Source organism: Sturnus vulgaris, chromosome Z, assembly GCF_052056855.1.
Source record: "Sturnus vulgaris isolate bStuVul1 chromosome Z, bStuVul1.hap1, whole genome shotgun sequence".
NCBI classification, from domain to species: Eukaryota; Metazoa; Chordata; class Aves; order Passeriformes; family Sturnidae; genus Sturnus; species Sturnus vulgaris.
In genome coordinates this window covers 46,989,918-47,015,309 of record NC_142283.1, presented here as the reverse complement: position 1 = coordinate 47,015,309, position 25,392 = coordinate 46,989,918, and the positions used below count along the sequence as shown (strand labels likewise).

The 25,392-nt window shown below is 37.1% G+C and overlaps 1 protein-coding gene across 3 annotated transcripts in view; it reads right to left on the bottom strand.

The window, feature by feature from the left end:
• PIP5K1B (phosphatidylinositol-4-phosphate 5-kinase type 1 beta) overlaps positions 1–25,392 on the bottom strand; it is a 98,285-nt gene that overhangs the window by 42,519 nt on the left and 30,374 nt on the right. For 2 of the 3 annotated variants that reach the window (XM_088156853.1, XM_014869913.2), the window contains 3 exons: positions 19,870–19,951; positions 19,073–19,141; positions 7,566–7,696 (listed from right to left, as the gene is read on the bottom strand). In XM_088156853.1, the coding sequence (XP_088012979.1) occupies positions 7,566–7,696; positions 19,073–19,141 (200 nt within the window). In that variant the 5' untranslated portion in view covers positions 19,870–19,951. The remainder of the gene's footprint in view (positions 1–7,565; positions 7,697–19,072; positions 19,142–19,869; positions 19,952–25,392) is intronic. The other variant, XM_088156854.1, reaches the window with a different exon arrangement.

Below are 25,392 nucleotides of genomic sequence, written 5' to 3'. Positions count from 1 at the left end.
CTTTATAGTTAAGATAGAACAATGGTCTTTCATAAGGTGTTTCAGCTGCTCAGAACACTGCCAGATTTTTCAGACATTAAGTTTTATATAGCTGGTTGTGACTCACTAAATTTTTGTCCAGTATGAGGATGCCCCAGTGGCCATATAGCTACCCTGGAAACCTGGAGTCATACTTGTAAATGTGTTTAATTGTCATAAGATGCAGAAAAGAATAGAACAGAGTGTTCTCTACTGAAGTATCACATAATTGCCTGGGAATATGAAGCATCCAAACTTCTTTTAAAAGAAGTTTTACATTTTGGTACTAAGTACTTCCATAAATCTGCTATGACAATAAGACAATTCTGAGCCATTTCATAATTGCATATGGAGTAAAATGATCAATGCTGGATCAGCAGGTGCACAGTAATGCATAGCAAGTGGAGATTTATTGCAAAACAGAGCAAATATTTTGGAACTGCTTCTACACAGAGGGAAATTCCATGTATTTAGAAAACATCAGATACTTTATTACAGATATAACAGTCAATTTCTCTGTGCAGACAAGTTTTCTTACTCTTTATGAAATCATCTCTAAGAAACACCTTCTGTTTAAGGTCTACAGAGTATTTTACCATACCCTACTGTTTCTGTTCATCATACTAATTAGTTCAGCTTCACTTCCTAACCGAATAGTTTACTGATCCCAACCGTAAATTCAGTAATTCATGCAGTGAGCCTGACACAAATTTAAGATACCTTGTTAGTACTCTGCAAAATAGCTTTTAATGCTTTCTTGATTGTACTTTTAACAGAAAAAGTACCCTCATTTCCAGAAATTTCTAACAGTAATGGAAACCTTTCAAATTTCTTATCAATTTAAAGCTCATATAACAAGTATGAATTGAGTATGATCTTGCACTTGCTGGAAAAGGACAAACTCCACTGTACAGAATGCTTGATGTAAGTACATCCCTACCCTAGTTAGAATTATTCACGTTCCACTCTATTAGCTATTGAAAAAATGTATTCTGTGGTTTCTCTCACATTTTCTTGATGCATTTTACAGTTTCACTCTCATGGGATTAAAGAGTATGTGCAAAGCACTACATATCATGATTCTTAATCAGTCTAGGGAGTTCCAAGCCTGATGATTACATCTTTGAAATTGAACAAGAAAAATGCCCATGATCTATTGAAAAAAGTTAAATCTGCAAAATAGTGCTTTGGACATAATAAGAAAGGAGGTAACCATGTAATTTCCCTCTCAGCTAGTTTAAGCACAGGTCTACCAGAAAAACAAAGATAAAGACTTTTAAAATTAGCTCTGATTCTGGCAATCTTGAGGAATTCAAGTCTTTCTATATGAGCTATGACAAAAGAATAGAGGCTTTGGAAAGATTAGGAAGCAATTGTAACTTATGAGGTATTTTAATAACCTTAGGTGTTATACCACACAAAAGAAAAAGATTCGTAGGCAGACTAAAGAAGAGAGACTAATCTTGAAATGCAAGTTTGGTTTAATACTTTAACTGTGTTGGTTTTTTAAAATCAAGCACACCTAGAAATGACAGTAAGTGCATCTTAGCCTGTGTCTTTGTAAATGCTGAGAGTATTAAAGCATAGGTGGTGCAATACTAAACTAAAAGTGAAATAAAACTAATTACATTTTTAATGGCTAACCCCATGGCTGTAAAAATTTGCTTAACAAGACGCCAGTTAAATTTCTTGGCAGCTTTTCTTTGCTATGGCCTCATCCTGGTAGGATGTGCTCAGGAGATACACACTTATCTGAAGGGGCAGAGAAAGCCAGCTGCATATCTTGCTAGCAAGCTTTCGTCACTAAGGATTGCTAAAAGGCTCTGATGGAGCTGTTAACAAAAGAATTAGTCTGTAGTTGTGACCCCATGTATAACTTTCTTGTGCGTATTGTAAAAAAACTGAAGAGGAGGAACACCTCAGTTCTTTAGTGAAAGCAATTCTTTTTTAGATTGTAAATCAAAATAAAATGTCTAAAGCTAAATGCTCCAAACATTAAAAGCTAAGATTATCTAATTGCAGTTTCATTGCTCTTGAATACAGCTGTTTTTTAAAAATTCATCAAAATGTGTTTCAGCTCTAAAAACTGTATCAAACAAATACATGCTGCAGGTCAGGTAATGTTTTGACATGTTTCTTTCCTGTATGTAATTTCAGGAAGGCATTCTTTCATTTCCCACATGAATTAAGTGGGTATCATGTTTATCTGTACAAATAGATGTGTCTGTGTTTTCTTCATACTGTGGGTTAAAGTCCAGTGGTAATATCATTTTTTCTCACTTACGTTTGCCTAAATTTTCGGTTACCAAATGCTGTGTGAAGCAGTTCCCTTCAAATCAGCTTTGAAATACAGCTAGGAATAGTAAGTAACTTTAAGACAACAAGTCAATCATATCTATGTAACAGCTAAATACAGAAACATTTACTTACACTTACGAAGAGATGATTATTTTATAACCAACTGGAAATACAATTAAAATACAGGATCTCAGAGTACTTGAAAAGTAGTGTAAGCAGTCTACATAACCATACACCTATCTGGGTTATCAGAGGTTTACAAATAATTTGTTGGTAACAGAAGCAGCTGAGTCCAGTAGTTCATACCACATTTTGCTCTTATCGCCAAAGTATCCCCAGATATTTCTAATATTTGTTTTGCATTCTCCTCTCTGTGTTATCACTCAACCCACAAACCATAAAAACCCTGTAAGAACTTGAGTAATTCTGTGCATCTCTGCAACCAAAGCACCAAGGAAGAGCAGCAGCACTTTATCAGAATATTCAGGTCTCTTTATCTTCCTTGTGAAACTGCCCACTAGAAACACATATCATGGTGTAAGTTACCCAACAAATCATTGTCAGTATGAACATTCAAACACTAGTCACACTGAACCTGTAGAGCATTCTGTATTACAAATACACTACTTAGCCCATCAGCTAACCTATGATACAGGTTTGGTACAAAGTTATTTCCAAGACTAAGTATCAAGTTTCTCAATCAGTCCTCAAAAACATACTAGAAAGCACTACGCTTCAGTTTCAGATGTAAAGTAGAACCCAGACTAGCCAAGTAAAGGTTTTACTTTCTTTGTACTTTTGACTACTTATTCGGGCTGTTATTCAAATGCTATCACAATACAATGGTAAGCTTCTGACATTAAAGAGCAGAAAGATTATTAATGAATAATCTTTCATTAGCATCACAAGAAGGCAATTTGTAAATTAACTAGATCAGTATATAGACAGACTGTAGCTGCAGAGTGCATACAGGTCATCAGCATCTAACACACTTCCCAGCTCAATTAAAAACCATAGCAACTGTTCTCAATATGCAGGGTCTGCATATTGAATGCAGTGAAAGTGCATTTCATTTCTGCAATGAAAGTGTATTAGCAAGGGAAGTGCCTAAAATTGACTAACAACTTGCTGCAAAAAGGGGTCAAACTCAACAGCTGTGCTCAGAAGCAGCCTCCATCTAAGAAAACAAAAGAATGCAGGCTGAAACATATCATCTTGCTTGAAACATTCTGTATTTCTGAAGCTTCATAGCCAAAATTAGCTGATATAATGGAGCAGCTTCTGTTTGGTTTCTCAACCACCACAGAAAATGCACTTCCTTCTGTGTCTGCTGGAAGAGCTTAACACTGCCAACTTACAAGCAGTTGCAGAGCCCCATGGCCCAGTGACCAGTTTGAGCCACCACTGCCTGTCAGAGCTAGGCTTGCAGATGAGCAACGAGCCATTCTAATCAAGGCCATCTCACTGGGAGCCAGCATCACAGCCAAGTCAAAGGGCTGACAAAATATTCCTGAAGTCGCATTGTAGAAACAACTAACTGGAAGCAAATTGTGCCATCAGGAACTGCTTCCAGCCAAGGAAGACAGACAAATATGTCCCACACAGCTAGTCCCAGGACAGAGCATAGAGAGCACATGCACGATAAACAATCTTCCCACTGAACCCTCCAGCCACTGTTGCAGCAGTGCCAACACCAGGTAAGCACCTCTGTTGCTGGATTTCCAAAGCAGAGTGGAAAAGCCAGAAAAGAGATTACTCGGAGTGGTTTCCCTTGTGGTTTCACTCTATTCAGTGAGTAGGGTGCAGACTCCAGACATATCTTCAGAATCAGTAGGTCAGTGCAGTATTTCTCCATCCTAGAAGCAAATTTGCATAGTACCATTTTAACTTCATATGGATGGTGGTTCTCAATGAGCACCATTACAGCAGCTTCCTGTAGTATCTCATTTTCGAAAACCAGCATGTTATACAAACTCCTGGGGAGCTTGAAGAAAAAGGGATGAAAGGCTCTCCACCATTACAATGTGCAAATGAAGGCAAGCACCTTTGCAATTCAAATCCTCCCACTGTACAGAGACACCTGTACTTCACTCAAAGTCACTTCCAGAAATAAACACGTAAATTAAGCTGGGCTAAACTCTGACCAATTTAACACAGTTACAGAGTAACTCTGGACCAGGAATAACCTGTAATCCAGTAAGTTACTTCTGATTTAGATCAGTAGCTCCCACAATATGCAGAGCAGTTATGTTTAGATCTGACCTAATCATTTTTTTCCCTGGCGTTTTTCTCCCTTCTTAATGAATCCTGAATGTTTCAGTATGACTACTGAAGCAGAGATACTGGCTGAGGTTTATTTCAGGATCTGAGAGATATGCAGAGACTATCCTCTTCAACGAATAAAATTTATAAACAAGTGTTAACTGTTTTCCCCTAACTATAAAAGGGCAGATATAACATTCTTCTGCTCACTGGTGCAAAGGCTGCATTGCATTTCTACTAGCTTAGGTCTATCGTACCCTGGCCACCCTGCCCCAGTTGCTGTCTAAGAAGCAGGTGTGCCCATGACTGAAAAAAGGTCTTCTCACCTCGCTGCCAGACACAGGTAAGGAAGGGAAAACATGGGAGGAAGGTGGAGCAGAACACCATGCGAAGAGGCAGGCTGCAGTGAAGACGCCAAAATGAAGGGGAAGTTCAGCTGACAGCCTGTTTGAAGTTGCATATGAATTGTACCCAAAGCAAGTGGAAAAGTACTGTGCCTTGCTGGGCAAGCACATTTCAGCACCACTCTTACAGCACTGTTAGGTTCTCCTTCAGCTGCAAACTTCTGCAAAAAGTTTACTCAACCTCAGTTTGCTCCAGGGTACTTCCAGGTAGAGGTCAACACACTTCACCTGCTGGTGTAACTAATTTCCACTAATTGCTTCAACTCGGACTAATCCAAAGGGGACTAAAAAAAAGTCATTACAGTAATTACTTTTAACAATGCTGCCATCATATGTAGGTACCCCCTAGGAAAAAGTGAAGAGCACCTGAAGTGCACCTTGGGAGTGCAGCCCCAGCTGTAAAGAAAGTGCAACCTTTGCTTTTTACTTTAAACATGGGTAATGAAGTTACCTATAGACATGACTCACGAGCAATCCACATAATTGCCATCATGAAACAACATCCCAAAACTCTGAACCAGTAAGAAAGAATTCCATATTAATTTTGTGCAATCCTAAAGTATTAAAATTTATGCACAGTAATACATTTCTGGTTGAATTTTTTTAGATAAATAAAAGTGGATGTTACACTGAGACACAGCAAGGATTTGAAATTTGACATTTCTGTGCATCAACAGAAGAAATAAAGTGTTGTTTGAAGAGATTGCTGCAGACAGCCAACTTTTAGCTCCGTAGACAATGCTTCAACAAGTGCTCTTTATGGAGCGGCTCTTTGTTACAGTCAAGATATCTCACTGTGCTATATACTGCTTACTACCTAGCTATGCAAAAAAAAAACCCAAACGCAAAACTATACTGCTTTGGCCATTACTTGGTCTAATTTTCTTCAAAATATTTATTTCTTATATATTTTTTACAGTCTGGAAAGGTACTACTAAAGCTTTTCTATTAAATTTTGTATTAGTGCAATCAGTCTTGTCCTTCTGCCTTTTGTTTTAAACCAGAAGCTACGTCTCCTAGCTCTTTTGTAATACCAATACAAAACAAAGAAATTTCATTTCTGTGTGTACATGCATGTGAGTCTCACAGGAAAGAAGGCACATGCAATGCTATGGACTACAAACCATTTTATTTTACTTATACATTTAAAACTATGTCTAAAAAGAAAGAAAATTTATTCTTTCTCAAACCATGCTTTGTAATAAAACAATTTTAGCATGCAGGCTCTCCATTTCGTTTCCCTGAACAAAGCTGATGTACCACAGAAGCCTCTGTCATAAGCAGATGTTTTTCTCACCAATAAAAGCTTTGTTACATAATATGCAAATTTCTCACCTGTAAGTTGGATGTTTAAACAACATTTTGTGATTATAGTGTATGAAAACACATGCATATGGTTAGCTTCTCTATATCTACCTAATCTACAAGAGAAAGACTGCTAACCTATGCACAAACTCTATCATTAACACCGAAACAAGGATATGAATACCCTCAACTACTAGGAGCTAATGCAAAAGCTTTATTTCACATAAGATTTTTTTTTTCCTTAAGGATATATCACTTCAATGAAAATCAAGGAAATTTACATGAGGAAATACCAAAATTTCAAGTGTCTGCAATTATTCTGTAGACTGTTAATTTAACTTGGTTTAGTGACACTAGTAAATGCTAAGGGATTATAAATTATTCAAAACAGCTTATGAAGTAGCATTAGAACTGCACATGAACAAAACTTTGAAAAACTGATAGAAATCAATCCCAAATCCAGGAAAGATTACATAGATCGCATATCCTTACTGAAATGACTATATTTAGCACTTTTGAAAACCCAGAAAACACTCAACAGAGTAAGTCGTCCTGGTTTTGAAATACATTTCTCCTAAACCTTCTTCATCTCTTGTTAGCATATGTAACTTGGAAAGGGTACATGGCACCGTACTTCATCTTCTGAACACCAAAAATCAGTAAGACCTTGACTTCCCTTATCAGCATAACTGTATTGTTACAATTTCTATACCATCAACTTGTCAGTGATACAAGCTGAGGTGGCAAAGCAGTAAAGGTGCACAACCAGTAATCAGCATAGCTTGAAGAGCTGACTGTTGTCACAGACTAGAACCCTGGAAAGAATTTTATAGTGTAAATATAAGGTGATATTGTAGTATAAATTTTTATATTATACTTAAAATGGCAGGACTTGAATTTTCATAAATTTTTAAAACTCTCAACAAAATATAATTATTATTTTCAGAAACTAATATACAACTAATCAAATGTGAATGTCAGATCCACAAATCACTTCAAAATCAAATTGACAGCTCCTTTAATTTAAAGTGTCAAAATTACTTTCCCTTTCTATAAATGGTAAGTCTCAAATTTTCAGATGAAGTGTGACCTTCCCAATAATTCTCTCCCTATCTTAATTTTCAATGACAACATGAAGACTAGATAATTTGCAAGTTTCATACATTATACGTTAAGACAATTTTGTTAGAACTGGAAAACAAACCTAGTTCAAAACACCTAGTTAAGAGTTTAATTATGAAATGTGATGGAAGAAAAATTCAATATGCTTGCTCTTACCTTGGTAGAAAAACACTTTCTACTACATAGAAGTCTTGCATAAGAACATCTCTGTCTGGTTTTGATGTAAGATTTCCTACTGTGTATCCTATTCCCAACTGGATAGCACCTTTAATAGCCGAAGATGCAGTCTGTGTAAAAAGTAAGAATTCAGGCATCAGTTTGCTAAAAGCAGATTTCTGTTCTCTATCAGTAATATTATGGCTAAACGCTTTGCTCATTTTCATAATAACAACACATCATTTTTACATCCTAGACCTCAGTGAAATAACTGATTTTAAATTAAAACATTTAAAAGAATCACTATATACAAAGTGAAATTTTTCAAGTTGCCCAAATAATTTAGACATGGATTTCTAACTCAGCACAGAATCACTGAATAGCAGGTTGGATGGGACCTCAAGAGGTTCAACCTTTCTTGACAAAAGCTTGATCTAGACAAGACAGCCAAGCACCCAGTTAAGCCAAGCCTCAAAAATGCCCCACACTGGGGAATCCACCAAGTCTAGGAGGATTATTCCACTGACTGATTGTTTTCACTGTGAAACATTTCCACTGGTGTTCAAGCGGAATATGCCCAGGAGTAACTTTAACCCATTATCCCTCTCATTTTCCATGTGACCCCTTGTAAAAATACAATCTCTATCTTCTTTGTAATCACCTTTCAAATACTGTAACATGGTGATGATTCCCCTCAATCTTCATTTCTCAAGGTTGAACAAACTCAACTCTCTCAGCCTCTCCTATACGTCAGGCTTCCTAGCTCTTTGTTCATCTCTGTGGCCCTTCTTTCCACCCTCTCCAGCCTGCCCGTGTCTTTTCTGTACAGCAGAGGCCAAAGCTGACAACAGCATTCCAGCTGTGGCCTGACAAACGCCAACAACAGCGGGATAATCTCTGCTGCTGATGCCCCTGTTGATGCAGCCCAAGGTGTCACTGGGCTCCTTTGCTCCAGCAGCACACTGCTCACTCACATTGAGCTTGCTGCTCACTGGGACTCCCTGCTCCCTTTCCACAGAGCTGCTTCCCAGCCTTGTGTTCCCAGCCTGTGCTGCATTCCCGGATTTGTTTTCTCAGATGGAAGACCTTACACTTGTCCTTGCTGAACTTCATAAGGTCCTTCTTTGCCCACTCTTCCAGCCTACACAGGCTTTCCTGCAGCATGGCTCTCCCTTCCAAAGTGTTCACTTGATCCCTGCGTGACTGTAAGTGCTCTGGATGACCACTTATGAAGACATGAAACAGCATCGGGACCAACACCAATCCCTGGGGGACCCCACTGTGGCAGGTTGCCAGCTGGAAAAGGAGCCATTTATCCCGGTCTGGCTGCCTGTGGTCAGTTCCCCACCCTCTGCAAGGCAGCTTGTCCAGATTGTTACACACCAACTTCACCAGGAGCTGTGGCAGACCATAGAGAAACTCTTGGAGAAACACAGGCAGACACCGTCCATGGCTTGTCCCACATCAATCAAGCAGGTTACTTTGCTGTAGAAGGTTTGTCAAGCACAATTTGGCCTTGGTGAACCCATGCTGGCATTTCCCAATCATATGCTTAATCTGACTTGTGATGGCTCCTAGGAGGATTCTTTCCATAATATTTTCCTTTGCCTTATTATTAACCTTCAGAGTGCACAACCAGACCCAAAGGCCACAATTTTGTGATCACTGCAGACAAAGCCATCACTAAGCAAGATATTACAAAGCTGGTTTCCTTGGTTAGTGAGCAGCAACTCCAGTCATATCTCATTCCTGGTTAGCACATCTAACATTTGTATGAGGAAGCAGTCCTGTATGCATTTCAGGAATTTGGTGGATGTTGTGACCTGCTTTATTGCTCTACCAAGAATGTCTGGATAGTTGAAGTCACCTGAAAGACCCAGAATCTGTTATCCAAAGGTTGTTTAAGCAACCCTGATTAAGTGCTTCTTTGCCCTTTTCATCTTGGTTTGGAGGTCAGTAGCAGATGCCTAATCTAAGATCCCCCTTGGGAATGTCCCTTCTGATCTTTACCCAGATGCATTTGATAGGGCTTCCACAGTCACTGTAGTTTCTACATGCTCATGACTCACGTTTAACCCAGAGCACAACCCTTCCTCCTCTACTTTACTGCCTGTCTTATACATTATTAATTATTATATATTATTATTAATATACATTATTACAAAACCTATAACCATTTGTGATCCGCTTAGGACATTTGCAAACTAAGAGGCCACTCTAATTGCTTCAGGTTGTGATGCATACATTATATTCTTGAAAAAGCATTCGCAAATTCCAGGTGATTGTACATTTGTGCCAAGGCATCACAATGCAAGCTTATTGCTTAAATGGTGATTCTAGATGCAAATAAACATATTTATGACATTCTGCCTAACAATCAGTACAAGAGGCCCATTCACTGTGGGGAATCCAGAGAAAAATGAAATGGGGAAAGCAAAATCTCTCCATAAAAATCTGCCCTTATAAAGTGCAACTACTAAATTCAATGGCCAGGGCTTGCAGGACAAGAGAAGCCTTCAAAACAACAGCATGAATTTCTGATTATATATATGTTTAAATTGAGACCATCTCTGAAACGTTCCTGTGCTGAATAGACAGTTATGCAGCATGAATTTAAAAAAAAAAAAAGCAGAAGTCAGTCAAAATCAGAAACTAGTCAAGAAAAGAATTTTTAAGAAAACACAGAAGGAGTGAATAAAGAAAACCATTGGGCAGGGAAAGAATGCTTGAGGAAGGAAGTATCTTCCCTTGCATGATCACCAGTTTGAATACGTGTTTGGACTCTTTTTTCAGGTTTTACCTCCTACCTACCAAACAAGCAAGAGACTAACAGAAGAAACAAAGAACACCCGAGGTTTCATGATTAGAATCACTTCAGCACTTGAACAGAACCATTTCAGGAGTGGAAATTATATAAGAAGTGGTTCAAATACACAAAGTTGCTCTTGTTAGAGTTCTTGGAGCCGCATATACTAGAATGGCTGCTTATTTTTAGAAAAGAAAAGACAGATGTGTAGCTCTTAAATAATTAAGACTGCACGCCAAGCAGAACTTATACTTGCATAAGAGTTTAGAATCAGCGATTTGGTGGGAACAAACAACACTCCTTTCTGAAAGTGCTACTCTGACTAGTAAAAAGATTTGGCTTTGTGTCGTAAGAAGAGTCACATTTTTCTTTACTTGAAAGGTTTCTATTCATGAATGATTAATGCCCAACAAAAGCTGTAATTATGTAACTTTGATCAAACCAATACACATGCAAATAGTTTCTGCTTCATTGCTAGATGCCCATCTTGTTCAATGCCCCAGCAAGTATGTCTGAAAGAACAGCACATAGTACAATACAAGAGGACATGCCATTCCAAATAAACCATGACAAAACCCACCAAACTTCAAAAACACCCAAAATAAGTAACTTGGCAATGGGATTTCAAAAGGAAGCCTCTGGATCATCTTTCAAGCTCACCAAAATACCTGTAGTATTTTTTTTTAATTCAAAAGACCTACAGACTTGTAGTCTTCGAAAGGCAGAATGTAAGATCTACTACAATGACACAGACCTTTCCTACGAGGTTACTTTCTTGTTAATTTCCACTCGTATTCAAGTGTGTCATTAGTAACCACCAATCATTTCTGCAGCAACCACAGAAGTTGGTTTAGCAGAAAAGTAATGCTATAAAATCATTCAGAATGCCTTAACAAGTGCTTTCAAACAAATTGAGAGCCACTACATTATGCTGAAGGCAACTGCTGGCCCAAAGTCCACTCTTTCTCAATCACCACTAATACCAAAGGCTGGTAATCCAGTATGTCCTTAGCAACTGACAAATACTTGTTTTCACAATCCATAAAAGAAAAACAAAACAAGCCTTGGAATTTGTCTTTAAAACATCACTTGTCATCATTTTTTTTATTATTTTTATCAATAATGTTATTATCATCATTAAATCCAAGGAAAAGATAAAGAAGCTGCTTCTTAAGCTTTAGGGGAAATGTCCTTGAAACATCCATTTTATTACTACAAAACTTGGAAACTGCAAATGCAACTGGAAAAATGGAAGTCTTTTGTGAATTTTTCCTTACTTGGGCACCTCTTTTAATGCCTATGAAGGCAGCAAAATCTAGTTTCAAACCTAAAGCCCCTTATTTATTTCAATTTGTCTTGAATATTCTCCTCCTGCAAAGCAAACAATAAAATACATCAGCTTTCTTTTCCATGGGTTTTTCAGTCTTTTAGGGACTGAAATTTTTTTTTCTTCTTATTAGCCTCATGAAGAGGTACAGAATAGAGCCCTGAAATCGCTTATTAGCTTGTAACCATAATGCTTACAGTGCACAGTGGCAGTACAGTGACTCCCAGATCATTTAACCTGTTATCAACTTTCTGAAGCTGAAGAAATATTAAGGGATGAGAATAACCAGCAGGAAAACCATGCTGATAAATTTTAGGTTATGGAAGTGCTTGAATTTGTAGCAAATGGTGTACACTATGACAGTTGTCTTTGTTACATAAAGGGGCACAAAGTAGATCTTCTCCCATTTTCCTTTTCTTGTTTAGGATATTACTGTCTAATGCACAGGTGCTTTGATGCTTTTATCCCTGCATAAAAAACTGAAACTGTCCTCATTATGATAAAGCATACCTTTGCCTCTTTTTGTAAAATGTAACTATATATTTTTTCTATATTTGTCATATGGCTTTCCTGAAAGAGTTCATAGATACAAAAAATTATATGCAGACTCATAACAGCAGTATATAAGATAGAACACAGGTATATAGAATATTTGCATCACTGATGAATATTCTAGCACTCAATGCACTGTTCTCTTAAATTATTTTCTCTGCAGATTGGTCTTACACTTGCCCTAGTCTAGGCTGAAATCCTTTTTCAGAGTAGCAAAATAAATGAGAATTTAAATCCTCCCAAATCAGGTCTTAAGTTTGCACATGATCCCACAAATATACTAAGCAGGATTTAGACATAATTTTTCCTACAAATAATCATTTTCAGGTAGCTTTCTAAAACTTAAATTTGTAATTTTCATAAAATAAAGGTGTTAATCAGATAATGTGTATAGAGGCAGTTCACATCCAGATAACAAGAAAAAAAAATCGAACTGAAACTATCTAACAACTGAACAAGTTAGAGACAAGGCTATTGAAAGGATTGAAAAAGTCTGTCCCCTAAAATAAATGAAAAAAAATTAGAGGATGGAAAAAATATGGATACTGAAATTTCAGAAATTATATTATAAATTGGCCAATAATTGTTTCTGTTAGAGTGTGAAGGTTGTAAATTACTGCCAGACCAAACAAACCTCTAAAGTGTCAGTAAATGTACAGACTACAATGTAGACAAAGATTTTAGATATGATAAGTGTATTTATTCTTTTAAACAAGTGCCCTTATAATTTAATGGAAATTGTATGGGACTATTAATGGCATAAATAATTTAACAAACCATGAGCAGACTGGAGCTGAGCAGGAGGACATAGGATTTATCTAATTTAATAGACGTTCCTCTCTAGTGTCATTCACAGTTATTTTTCCATTCGTCTTTCAACTCCCAATTGCTCATGGCTAAATCTATATGCATTTCCCACAACATGCTCATGAAATGTAACTCTAACATTCTAGGTTTCTTCAAAAGTAGACATCCTAGAGAAACCCTTTAGGACTTCATGAATGTGAACTTTGTCCTTGTTTTTGTGTTCTTCCCTTTTATAACATTTTATCGCAGCTGAAGTTTGACCTATGAACTTTCTACAGCAAAGATGGTGATTTTTCCAGAAGACACCTGGTTTATTGCAGGTGCCATAAAGTGATGAAGAGAAATTAACTCTGCCTTGGAAATTCTACCTCATTATCACGGTGAAAGTCAAAATGATGGCTGCTTTTCTTCACCTTCTCTACTACTGTTGTTCAAACAGGTTTTAAAGTCTGCCAAATGAAATGCCACAGACACCTAGCTACTACAGTTGTTTGTAAGAGATGGGGAGAAACAGACATCTGAACAGAAGCCTTCACTGGGTAACACTGCTTTGCAACTATGCATCCCACAAAGTACTTGTCACTTGTTCATTTCTCTCTGCTACTATATGTGGAGAAATCTGCTTTCATCTCCCTAGCTATTCCACCCTTCTCCTCTGTGGGACAATGAACTGGACTGGGGTAGAAAAGCTACCGCCCTTTAGGGAAGTCTCAGTGAAATAAATAAATTATTTTGAAAAAAGGAAGAAAAATATTCATATGTCTCACTTGATCAAAATAGTTGAAGCCACATGGCTTATGCCAGATCTGAATTTTCTACTACAAGTAGGGATTTGTTCTTCAGTTTTACTAGTTACCGTAACTACCAGGAATCCACCCACACTATCACTTCCATGCAAACACAGTTTATCTTTTCCAGACTTCTGAGAATACATAACCTACCATAAATTGTGTAAACTCTTAAGCCAAACCATCTGAGGAGAATGCCTATTTAATAACAATACATCATCTTCAAGCAATATTTAAAAAGAGCTCACTATATTAGGAAATTAGAATATTAGAATTAGAATATTATTAGAATTAGAATATTAGGAAAGTTCAATTAGATTCAAGATGTGGTTATTCCCTAGTCTATTGCTCCTGCACTAGATCTGTCTTGTCTTTGAGTACCTGCTGTGCTTACAGTCTCATTGAAGCAACACTGCTTGACACTGTTTCCACTGAAACCACTGGATGGAGGTGGCTGCCCCATCTCAGCATGCTTTCTGCCACTGCCACATAATAAATCACAAATAGGGACATAAAAAGAGAGTTACCAGAAAATCCCATTAAAATAACTGATTCTAGTGTTTCTCCACAACTTATAATCATGGGTCACTATGGCCACAGTAGCCCTCCAATCTTTCTTCAGCTCACACTTCTCTCTAGCAAATGATTGCCCACCTTCTGCAGGTCATACTTCATGAAGGTGGACTCCGGCCCATCTGTGTGTGTCTGTGAGACTGTTACAGTTCAACTGAAATCTGAATGATTTTCTTATCCATGCTGAATCTGATCTCCCTTCATTTTCCAAAACTGGATTCAAGTGACTCCATGGCTTTCAATTAATTTTTCCTCTGTTTCAAAACATTTATGCTTAAGCTTCAGTGGTAGCCATGAACCCAACTACTCTGGTTGTTCTACCCTTGAGGAAAAGAATTTCAGACCTCTGAGCTTGGAAGTAGCCATAGCTCCAGGCAAAGTCACTAAAGACAGTAATTTTAGTATCTTTGTGGATGCATAAGATCTGTCATTGAGGTCCCTGTGCAGCAAAACCTCCAGTGGTGAAATTGTCATGTCTACAAGAAAAAGTACCCTACCTGCAGGCATTAGATGCAGGGTATAAGTCAGTGCTAAAAGTGATGGAGCAATGCTGCTTGCACATGTTTGTAAACTCTAACAATAGGCACCTGGCTTCCTTCATCCAGGCAAATTTCCCTTGCCCCTGGCAAAGCGATTCATGACACACAGTTTTGAACAGGTTACATAAAGTACTGGTAATACTCTAAACAGAAGAGCTGCAACATATGTAATGACAAGAAACAAACTCTAATTATACACTTGTGAGGCAGCCTTCAGACTAAACGTAGAGATTGTGACAATCCAGTAACAGAGTCTCACAAGTGCACATTCACATCTATTTTATTTTCTGGTGTGATTTTCTTCTAGATTTCTAATGCGCTTTGACAGACCTGTCTGTGTCTCATTCTTGCCACCCTCCTATTACTTAGCACCAGGATGCTACTGAAATCTGATTTGACAGGGAGCGGGCTCAGGGCTTGTGTGATTGATGACATTGCAATGCAAAAACTGCATGTGTGTCAGCCACTTCTCACAACAAAGCCTGCAAAATAGGGAGAAAATGTAAAAAAGCAGCAACTGCATACTCCATATACCTGTGACTGGATACGAATATCCAAGAGAAACTATAGTCTGGTGACCTGATTTTTGAAAGCATGCAATGGAACAAATAACCAGTCTCTCTTGTATCACTTACCCTGTTTCTCTCTGACAAAAACCCCTCACAACAAAAAAAAAACCACAAACCCAACCAAACACAAAAGAAATATAAGACTAACCTAAGCTAATCATCAAATAAACCTCCACCCTGAATGAACTGACCACAGTCTGCACAATTTACAATTTCTTTGATCTCGATTATTTTTATTCTCTACCTTAAAAGCTGCATGGAATATATATCTGTGAAGTGTCTCTTTCATTAACTCAGTTCTTTGATCTGGGTGCCTGAAACACTTTATTGTTCATATTCACACTGCAGATTTAACAGCTTCTCAAAATTCACAAATAGACAGAAAACTCATAAGTAGTTTCAGATTTTAATGTTTGTAAGAAATGCATGCAGATGGACAGCTTAGCAGCCCCACCTTAAATAACACCATTTAAAAGAGAGAAAAACACCCTGGTTTTCAGAAGGGAGGGGAAAAAAACCCAACAAAAAAAACAATTAAAAAAAACCCAAAAACCAATAAACAGAAAGTTGTGTTCCCTCTTCTCTCAAGACTTTGACTAGATAATAACAGAGAATTAAAAGTCAGAAGACATTTATGTCAGAATGCAGCAGAAGAAAAACTGAAAGTTAGAAAGAAAACAGTAGAAAGAAGCAGCATGATTCAGAATAGAAATCATGCACTGCCTTGGTCCAGTATGCATTTCAGAGTCTGAAAGGATAGGGTAGCAATGCTCATGCAAGCCCTTTCACAAGGTTGTAGTAATGAAAGAAATTTCTTGGCACTTCAAGATGTTTACATTCATGCAGATAGCAGGTCAGCTGACTACCGTAGGAAATTGAAGAGCTGGAGATTTAATTAATTCAGATAAGATGTTACCTACCTCTATTTCAGCCGAGATTAACAAAATAATTTCATTAAATTGGAATAATCTAAAATTCCAGAAAAAAACCTGATAGACTACTTTTTCTGGAAAGTTTTATCATGGATGAAGTCAGAGTTGCTCTCCTGGAGATAGTTTGTTTTCACCCAACTCAGGTTAACTTAAAGCACTGAAAGACAGTAATTACTAAAGAAGTTTGTAATATACGGATAGCATTTATAACTAACTGACATAGATTCAGGAACATATAGAACATATTGCACTGCAAAAAATTCTACAGGTCAGAAATAAACTTTTCCACTATAAACAAAACTCATTTTTTTCCCCACAATGAAGAGAGAAGTAATCTCTGGAAACTCTGCCAAGGCCAAATGTGCTAAAGAACTACAGGCCACAGCACAAGCCAAGGTACTGATCTCTGCTTTTGTAAGCTGAGAGGTACAAGCTTCTAGACCTTTATTATGTTAAAAAAAAGAAGTGAATGAGACTAAACAATGAGAATAAGATAGCAAGCACAGCCTGACTTCAGCACTGAATCAGTGTCTTGCCCAAGTGTTTCCACTGTGGTGAAACAGATTGGAGCAGAAGAGGCTGCAAAAACACCAGCTGAGGAAACAAGCTCTACCCCAGCCCAGAATTCTGGAGAAAGTGGCACAGGAAGTCACAAGAAGAACTTTGAGTATTTTTCAGTCTAGTAAGTGTAACAATATATGACTGGAGAACTGTAAACGCAACACTTGTGGACAATTTAAGACAGGGAGCTTCTGGCTACAAACAAGCCTTCTACAAAGCAAGATCTCTCTGTGTAATTTACCTAAAATCATGGAATTAAAGGAGCACCTATATGCCTCATGAACACAAGTCCTACTAGGCTTACCCTATACTTCCAGGCATATACTATTGATACATGACTCTGAACATCTATTAAAAAAATAAACAATGTATATAGAATATCTGAAGGCGGTGAGGATCACCGAATCACAGAGTGGTTTAGGTTAGAATGGACCACCAGTGGGGTCATCTGGACCAACCTCCCTGCTCAAGCACAGTCTTCAAGATTTAACAGAAGGTGCAAAGTTTCTAAGGAATTTGGCTTAAGAAACGAGAGACATTGTTAAAAGTGAGGCATCAGGCAAATATATGGTACTAGTTAGCTCTGCATGGATGAATTTTGAGGTCAACATTATTAATATTTTATTAAACTGATCACAAAAAGAAGGAGTATGATGACAATATTTGGTAATAGCACTAAACTATTTGGGGCATATGCAGCACAGATCTTGAACACAGAACAACTGAAGGTGTAATTATATGAAAAGGAAATAAATTGGCACAAGATACAACAATTGGTGGTTCAGGGACAGAACCTGGATAGTCACTGTGGTCTGTCAGTATGATGTGGCTGTGAATCCCAGGTCTTGCCAGAGGTACTTGCAGTAGATACACAGTTGAATTTGTGCCATAGTGAAAAAGACTTTACACAGCTTCCTCTGAAAGGTTGTGAATTAATAGTTAAAAAGGAATAGAGAAGAGTATGTGGAATGACATGGGGGAATGGAAACTTACCTATGGCTGCTAGTAGTCTAGTCTAGCAAAATAAACCTGAAGAAGTATTCACTTCGGGCACTGAACATTTCTTCCTTTTTCATATTAATTGTGAAGACAAATTTTGACTTCTATATTTTAAAGTTATCAGTTGGGAAATTTAAACTAACCTATATTTAAACCAAACATTATTTTCTTTCATTTCTGAGAAAATTATCTGTAATGCTAAGGCCTGTGAGGCATTAGCAATGTAACTGCCAGGAAAAAGAGTTGGAAAAGAAAGAGCTTATTAATGTCCTTGACTTTACCAGCAGTACTGTAAGCAGCACCCAGAAATTAAAAACCCTAATCACTGTATGTACTGCAGAAGCATGTGGACCTCTGTGCTAGATTACAGAAATTAATTTAAAAACATAATAACCATTTCTTTGAGGTGATCTGTCAAAATAATGATCAAATTCAGTAGATAACAATTTAGTTGCATAAATATGTCAAGAAAAATTTGTATTTATAGCTCAGCTTAGTCATCAAAATTGCCAGTGGATCCAAATAATTCTGATCACAGACAATCAGTATCAGAAAAACAACCCCCAAATCGCTGTCAGCAATATATAAATGAACATTTATGCATGCTCCTACATTAAACATCTCTTTTTTAAAAAATACTTATCAAACAAATAGTGGTCTGTTTGGCAAAGTGCTAGAAAGCTGCTTAGCTTTTCAGGTTTGTAGTCTAGACATATCATATAAACATTCAAAGCATTTGGAAACTTACTAGATTTCTTACAACAGTGTTTAAGCCCAGAGATGTACCTGTTGCTAAGAGCATAGAATTTCTATCAATCTAGCAAGATGGTATACTTTAAAGCTGGACTGAATAAATTTTAAATATTCAGCTCTGCAGTGGGTAGAAATACCTTGTGATTTCACAGATGGGATAAAGTAATTTCAAAAACCCCATGGAACTTGTTTTATTTGTTCTTGGTTTTAGTCAGTTCTGAAATATATTCACATACAGTAGATCTGAATTACTGACATGAAGGGAAAAATATAAAATAAAAAGGTTGAAAGTTTTATTTACCTTTTTATATGTTTTCTCTTCATTTGGCTTTCCAGCAGTAACATTTCCATTTTCAGTAACAGACGACATCTAACAACAGAAGCTTAAGTTATAAAGAAGGCTTTTGCTTTACAAAAGTAATTGTTCATAAAAATCATATAATTATCCATTTTTGCTAAAATCAAATTTTTCAGAGAACAGCACATTAGCAAGATCAGTGACATATCTACAATATTCTTGTAAGTATTTTCCACACAGACCAAAAGGACAGCACTGGCCCAGGAATATGTCCTGTATATCACTGAATCTACATGACTCTGTTTCTTTTCCCCACACCAGTATGCAGTGAAATCTTGCTCTTCAGCATATTGGAAAAGATGCTCTTGAAAGGACAAAACTATGAAACTTATGAGCCAGATATTCAGTGGCATGTCTCAGTAGACTAAGGTGCTTAGCTGCACCAATATGCTGTATCTCCTTAAAGTAGCAAGGAGATCACAGAATCACACAGAATTACAGAATATTCTAAGTTGAAGGGACTCACAAAGATCACCAAGTCCAATTCTTAAGTGAATGGCCCATACAAGGATTGAAGCCACAGACTAGGTATTATTAGCATTGTGCTACAACTATTTGACATTGCATCTTACCACAGCTGTAAACCCATTCTAGACCACTAATAAACCTCTAAGACAGAGATCACCTTGGTCAGACACTCTGAGTTTGTCTGCTAAAGCAAACAAAACAAAAAAGCATAATGGCATGGTTTAAAATAATTCTAGATTTTACCAATACTTTCATAACAGAATTATACTTACCCTTACAAACCACAGGACAGGTCATCTGGAATTGAGAGCGAAGATCAAGCCATTCATTGATGGTGTTAATGCTTTTCACAACCTATTATTAGAAAAATCTGTCATCACTATGCCTTAATAAATTTCTATCTTGCACAGCCATATATAGCATATAGCCATAGATTCCTTTTACTACTGTTCTTCAGCCCAAGCAAGCATTCAGCTGTAGGTGATGCTTTTTAAGAATCACGTTAAACAATGTTGTTACTATATTTAGAACTTACGATACTTAGAACATACTATAACTTGATTAATATACTTAGAAACTAGCAGTATTATATAGGAGGAAAACAGTGCAGATTAATTTCTTTTTGCCCTAGATATTTCACCCCTGTAGCACAAGCAACTCAACAATAAAACATTTATGTGGAGCAGTGAACATACATGCTCTGAAGTGTTGTGTAATTACATGTCTTATTCATCTTATTACTTTATAATCTCCAATCACTTATAAAAAATAGCTGTGATGGTTTGGAAGACACAAGGTTTTTGAAAAGTCACAGATAAAAAAAAAATCTCATGATACCCCAAATGAGAATAAAATCTCATTTTGTCTTTAAGCAGTACAAATAGCATCTTGTACATAACTAAAAATTGGTTTTAAGAAAGTATTCTCAGGCCTCATTCACTGATTTTAATTTTCCTTTAATCTGAAGTGTATACTAGCACTACCAAGGAAGATATAAATAAAAGGCTTCAAAAGTCAGTTATCCTTTTCTTCATAGAAGCACCTGAGCCAAAAAAAAAGGGGGGGGGGGGGAAGGGAATACAAGAGATAAAAATTCAGAGTTTCTGAGGAGAAAACAATGCCTCCTTAAAAAAACCAACTTCTTACATTACATACCAGTATTTTCTTCCTGCAGCTAACTGTATTCTTCATTGTAGCCGCCATATAAGTAATGCGCCTTAATCAATAATTCCTTCATTTGGATGTGCATTAGCAATCTCTTATATGCTGAACTCCTACTTAAAGGCAAGGACTTAGTTTTTACAGTTTGTAAAATTGTACGTCTCACTCACCTATATTCACACATTTAATATTAGTATTCACCCATGCTTACAACCATCATTACACAAACAGAGGCATCAAGAACTTGCTAAAGCAGCTTTTGCAGGAAAAGCAATGTCATTTTAATTACTAGTAGAAGACTTTTTGAATAACTTATCACTGGGTTAAAACACCAATCCTCACCCGAGCTGGATTAAAACACCCCCACCCTCCACATACCTCCTGAGACTATTGATACAGTATGATGTTCCACTACACACTAAACTTCTTAAATTAGAAGCCCACATACTCAGCAAAAGGCAAACATAAATGCAACATGGAAGCTTTCTTTCAGTAAGCCAGCTGAAGAAAGCATTCATGGGAGAAAAGCCTGTTTTTTTCCCAGCACAGATAGACAAATTATTCAAAAACACTTCACTCGTGTGAAAATACACCCCTACAATACTGACAATGATAGGAAAACAGCCAGTGAGAGACCAGGTTCAGTAACTACCAAGCATAAAAACTCATACACCATAAAGAAGGTAATTTTTTCCTGTATGTGTCAGTTTATATCCTAAAGGCACCTCGAACAGAATTATTTTGGTTCTAATGTTTTGAGAAACAGAACACACAACTCCATCTTCACTGTGTTTGTGTTAAACAACTTTGAAAATCTGTGCTGCGACAACCATCTCTTGTTCCACGCTAACAATTTTTTGCAAAGCAAGTATTACTTTGTGTATTTTCCTCCTGCCCTAGAGCTACTGAAGTGGCACACGGTTCCCTCTCACGTGCTTTATAATGCGCAGAGCAACAGCTACTGTCTCAGGTCTGATGAGGTTTAACGGTTCAAAGACAGGTCACGACTTACAGTCTTGGACTCAAATACAAATATTTGGTTTTTTTGTTACCATAGCAGGAAACTACTGTAACTAAAGCACTGAATCTCTGTATGTACCTGACAAAGGAAAAGGTCACAATAAAGACATGGCAGGTAGGAAAACATTAAGTTTCAAAAATATTCTAGTGTGCTGACTTTGGCTGGGAAAACGTTAATTTTCTTCACAGTAGCTAGTGTAGGGTTACATGTTAGATTTGTGCTGGAAACAGTGTTGATAATTCAGGGATGTTTTCTACTCTAGCATAGTGCTTATACCACATCAAGGCCTTGCTGCACCCTGCAGTGAGTGGGCTGGCGATGCACACGGAGCTGTGAGAGGGAACAGCCAGGACATGTGAGCCCAGCTGACCAAGGGATATCCCAGACCTTATGGCATCATGCTCAGCATATAGACCCAGGGGAAGAAGGAAGGGAGGATGGTAGAAGTGACTGTGTTTTCCTTCTTTTCACCATCAGGTGTGATGGGGCCCTGCTTTCCTGAAAATGGCTGAACACTTTCCTGCCCGTGGGAAATGGTGAAAGAATTCCTTGTTTTGCTTTGCCTGCATGCACAGATTTTGATTTACCTATTAAACAGTCTTTATCTCTACCCCTGAGTTTTCTCACTTTTACCCTATTGAGTCTCCCCCCCATTCCATCTGCAAGTGAACCAGTATGTGGGGCTCAGGGGCTGGCTGGGCTTAAATCACAAGTGAAAGATGGCTGTAACATCTCCTTTCTAACTTGCTAGATGCTATCCTACCTGATGACAAAGAAAGAGAAACATTAAAGTACAGTAGGAATTTAAGGTGTATTTTTCCCAAATACTCTTGAAGAGTCAACATTTTGGTCACAAATCTTACATGCAGCAAAAACTACTGTGACATGTACAGATTTTGAAACACAAGTTTACAGCCTTCAGTTCCAGCCTTCTGCTCTGAACACCTCCTAGTCTTAAATGCAGACTTTAAAAATATATCTATTCAATGTACGCTTCAGGAAAAAAAAAAAAAAAACAAAAAAAAAAACCCCAAAACTCTTTCACAGTTTAGTTTCTTGTCCTAGAATCATAGAACCACATGCTTCTAAACTAACACAAACTGCAATTTCCATCACTCTGGGGGAAATGTGCCATGTGCATTTTCCGCTAGAACTACAGGGACACCTTTTTAATTTCTCTGATCAGCCAGAAGCCCACAATGTAAACACCACTCTGCCCACCACATAGATGGTATTTTGAGAACTGAGATGATAGACAGCAGATGTGAGCTTCCTACCCAACTCTGATTCCTTGCTCTTGAATTTTTAATTCCATGTTCCTTATATCTTTTACTAACAGCATAAGGTATTTATTTTTCCAGACTATAAATAACCATTTGTTTTTACACAACCTAAGTTGCTGAGGCCCAGCTCACATGAACAGGTATTGCTACTTGCACTTGAATGGCCTCTCAGCTCAATTTCAAGCTAACTTTAGAACTGCCTACATCTTCAGTGAAAGCGAACTTTCAAGAAAAATGCTATTGCTAGATTCCTACAGGCCCATGACTAATTTATTCAACCAAAAATCAGTTCTGCTTTCTTTCCATTATCATGAAAACCTTTTTTTTGAGAATGCATTTCTTAGCATATTTAAGACAATTTTCTTAAACAAATATTTTTTTAAAAGCACTAATAAAACATGCCGTTGAGGAATCACACTCCAAATATAAGCGATGTAGCTCTCCTCTACAAATACTGCCTTGTTCTGATTTATAGTTAAAATTGAAATATACTTCATAGCTTTTAAAACAGACGTATGAGTGTACTGCTGCCAGGCTTCTGCTGTGAGTTAGAAACATCATGCAAAAGAAAATATATTTATAATTTCTCACAGGTATAATCTTTAATTTTAAGTATGAGGAGTAAAAACACAAGACAAAACAAGATTAAATGAAGCTTTACATTTTCCAGTGGGCAAAGGGAGAATACTAGAAATTAAAGAAAACAAGAAACAATTATGCATGTTTAAGATTAATAGCATACAAATAAAATAGACGGTATGGTACAGATTTTTCAGTCTGAAACACACATGCATTTTCAGGAAACACTTTGGGGGTTTTTTTTGGCAAGTGAATGCATTGGGATGGAACACACAATTTTGGACTCAATCCGGAAACTTCTTTCTAATAATTCTGTGCATTTCAGATGACCTATTTATTTAGCCATTTCTTAATTCTTGAATAGTTCTCTTTTGCCAGGACACAAAATCCTCAGAATGTGGCAGGTGACTTCTCAGAAAAGCACAAAGAATCTTATATTAAATTCATACCAATGACAATAACTCAGAACCAGAGAAAAAAAAGATTATCAGAATAGTAATTTTATCTGTCATAGGTTACTGGGAGTTTACACAGCAAGACTACATTCTTTTTTGATCACAGCAGTTTGTCAGCACACCTTGTAAGGATGTTAACAAGAATTTCTAGTCCTACAAACAGCATTTATGGTGAACTCCATTAAAAAGAGTAATCAGGTCAAATTCCATCATAACTCCTGTCTCCCCTCTGTTACTACTTTGACACAACATCTTGTAATACAAGTATGAAAACCACAGTCATTTCATTACTGCAAAACTTACTTTTACTGGTAAGATTTGTCCAGACGTATTTGCTTAAGGAAGCTGTGAGAGTAGCATTTAAAGTCAGTTCTTCAACTCATTAAAAGGACTTGCAGATTTATAAGGCAGCATTCTTCCATCACACCACATTAGGGACAGTCATACATTGCCAGATTTTAGCTCCAGTGTGAAGCTGGAGACCTTTGTTACACAAAATTTTGCCAGAAGGGGCAAATCTTCTAAGACGAAAATGCTCCACAGTGAAGAAATCCATTCACACATATTCATCAATAAAAAGATACTCTTTTCATACTTGTTCTATAGTTTCCCCCACTCTAAGCTCCAGTACCCAAAAACCATTCATGGTATTCTTGGAGCTACCTAAAGGGAGCTGCAAGATCAAAAGGCACTACTGAAAGCTAACTCACCTACTTCTTGGAAATTATAAAGACCTGAGTTCATACAAATTTCTCTTGCAGATCATGCATTTATCAAGTCTCCCTCCAGTCTGGATTCTCTGCCAACTAATACAATATGCACAACAGCACTAGATTTCCAAATTGTTTATTATTCCATGAAACTTGCTGGTACTTTGGACCACTGTGAAATTTAGTTGACAAACTTAGGTCAATCAAAACTATCAATAGTTTTTTTTCCCCTACCCTCTCAAGTAGAATTTGAATAGTAGGATTAGTTATCAGATTATTTGTAAATTAAGGGGTTTGGGACACAAAAAACATCCTCTGACACACATAAAAATCACCTACATACATCTTGCTTCCACACAAAATCCAACCAAAGATATCAGCATACTATCAGCATTGTTTTCAGAAGACACAGGAGGAAATTGATGTGTTAGCTTCAGGTGAATAGAGGGACTTATATTGATTTTATTACATTTCAGCTTCTTAAAGGAGCTTTTCTCCATGATTTAAAAAAATGCTAACTAAAATTTTCATGGTTTAATTGCCTTCCTTCTGAGTTTACCAGACAATGAAGAGTGGTGTTTAGGAA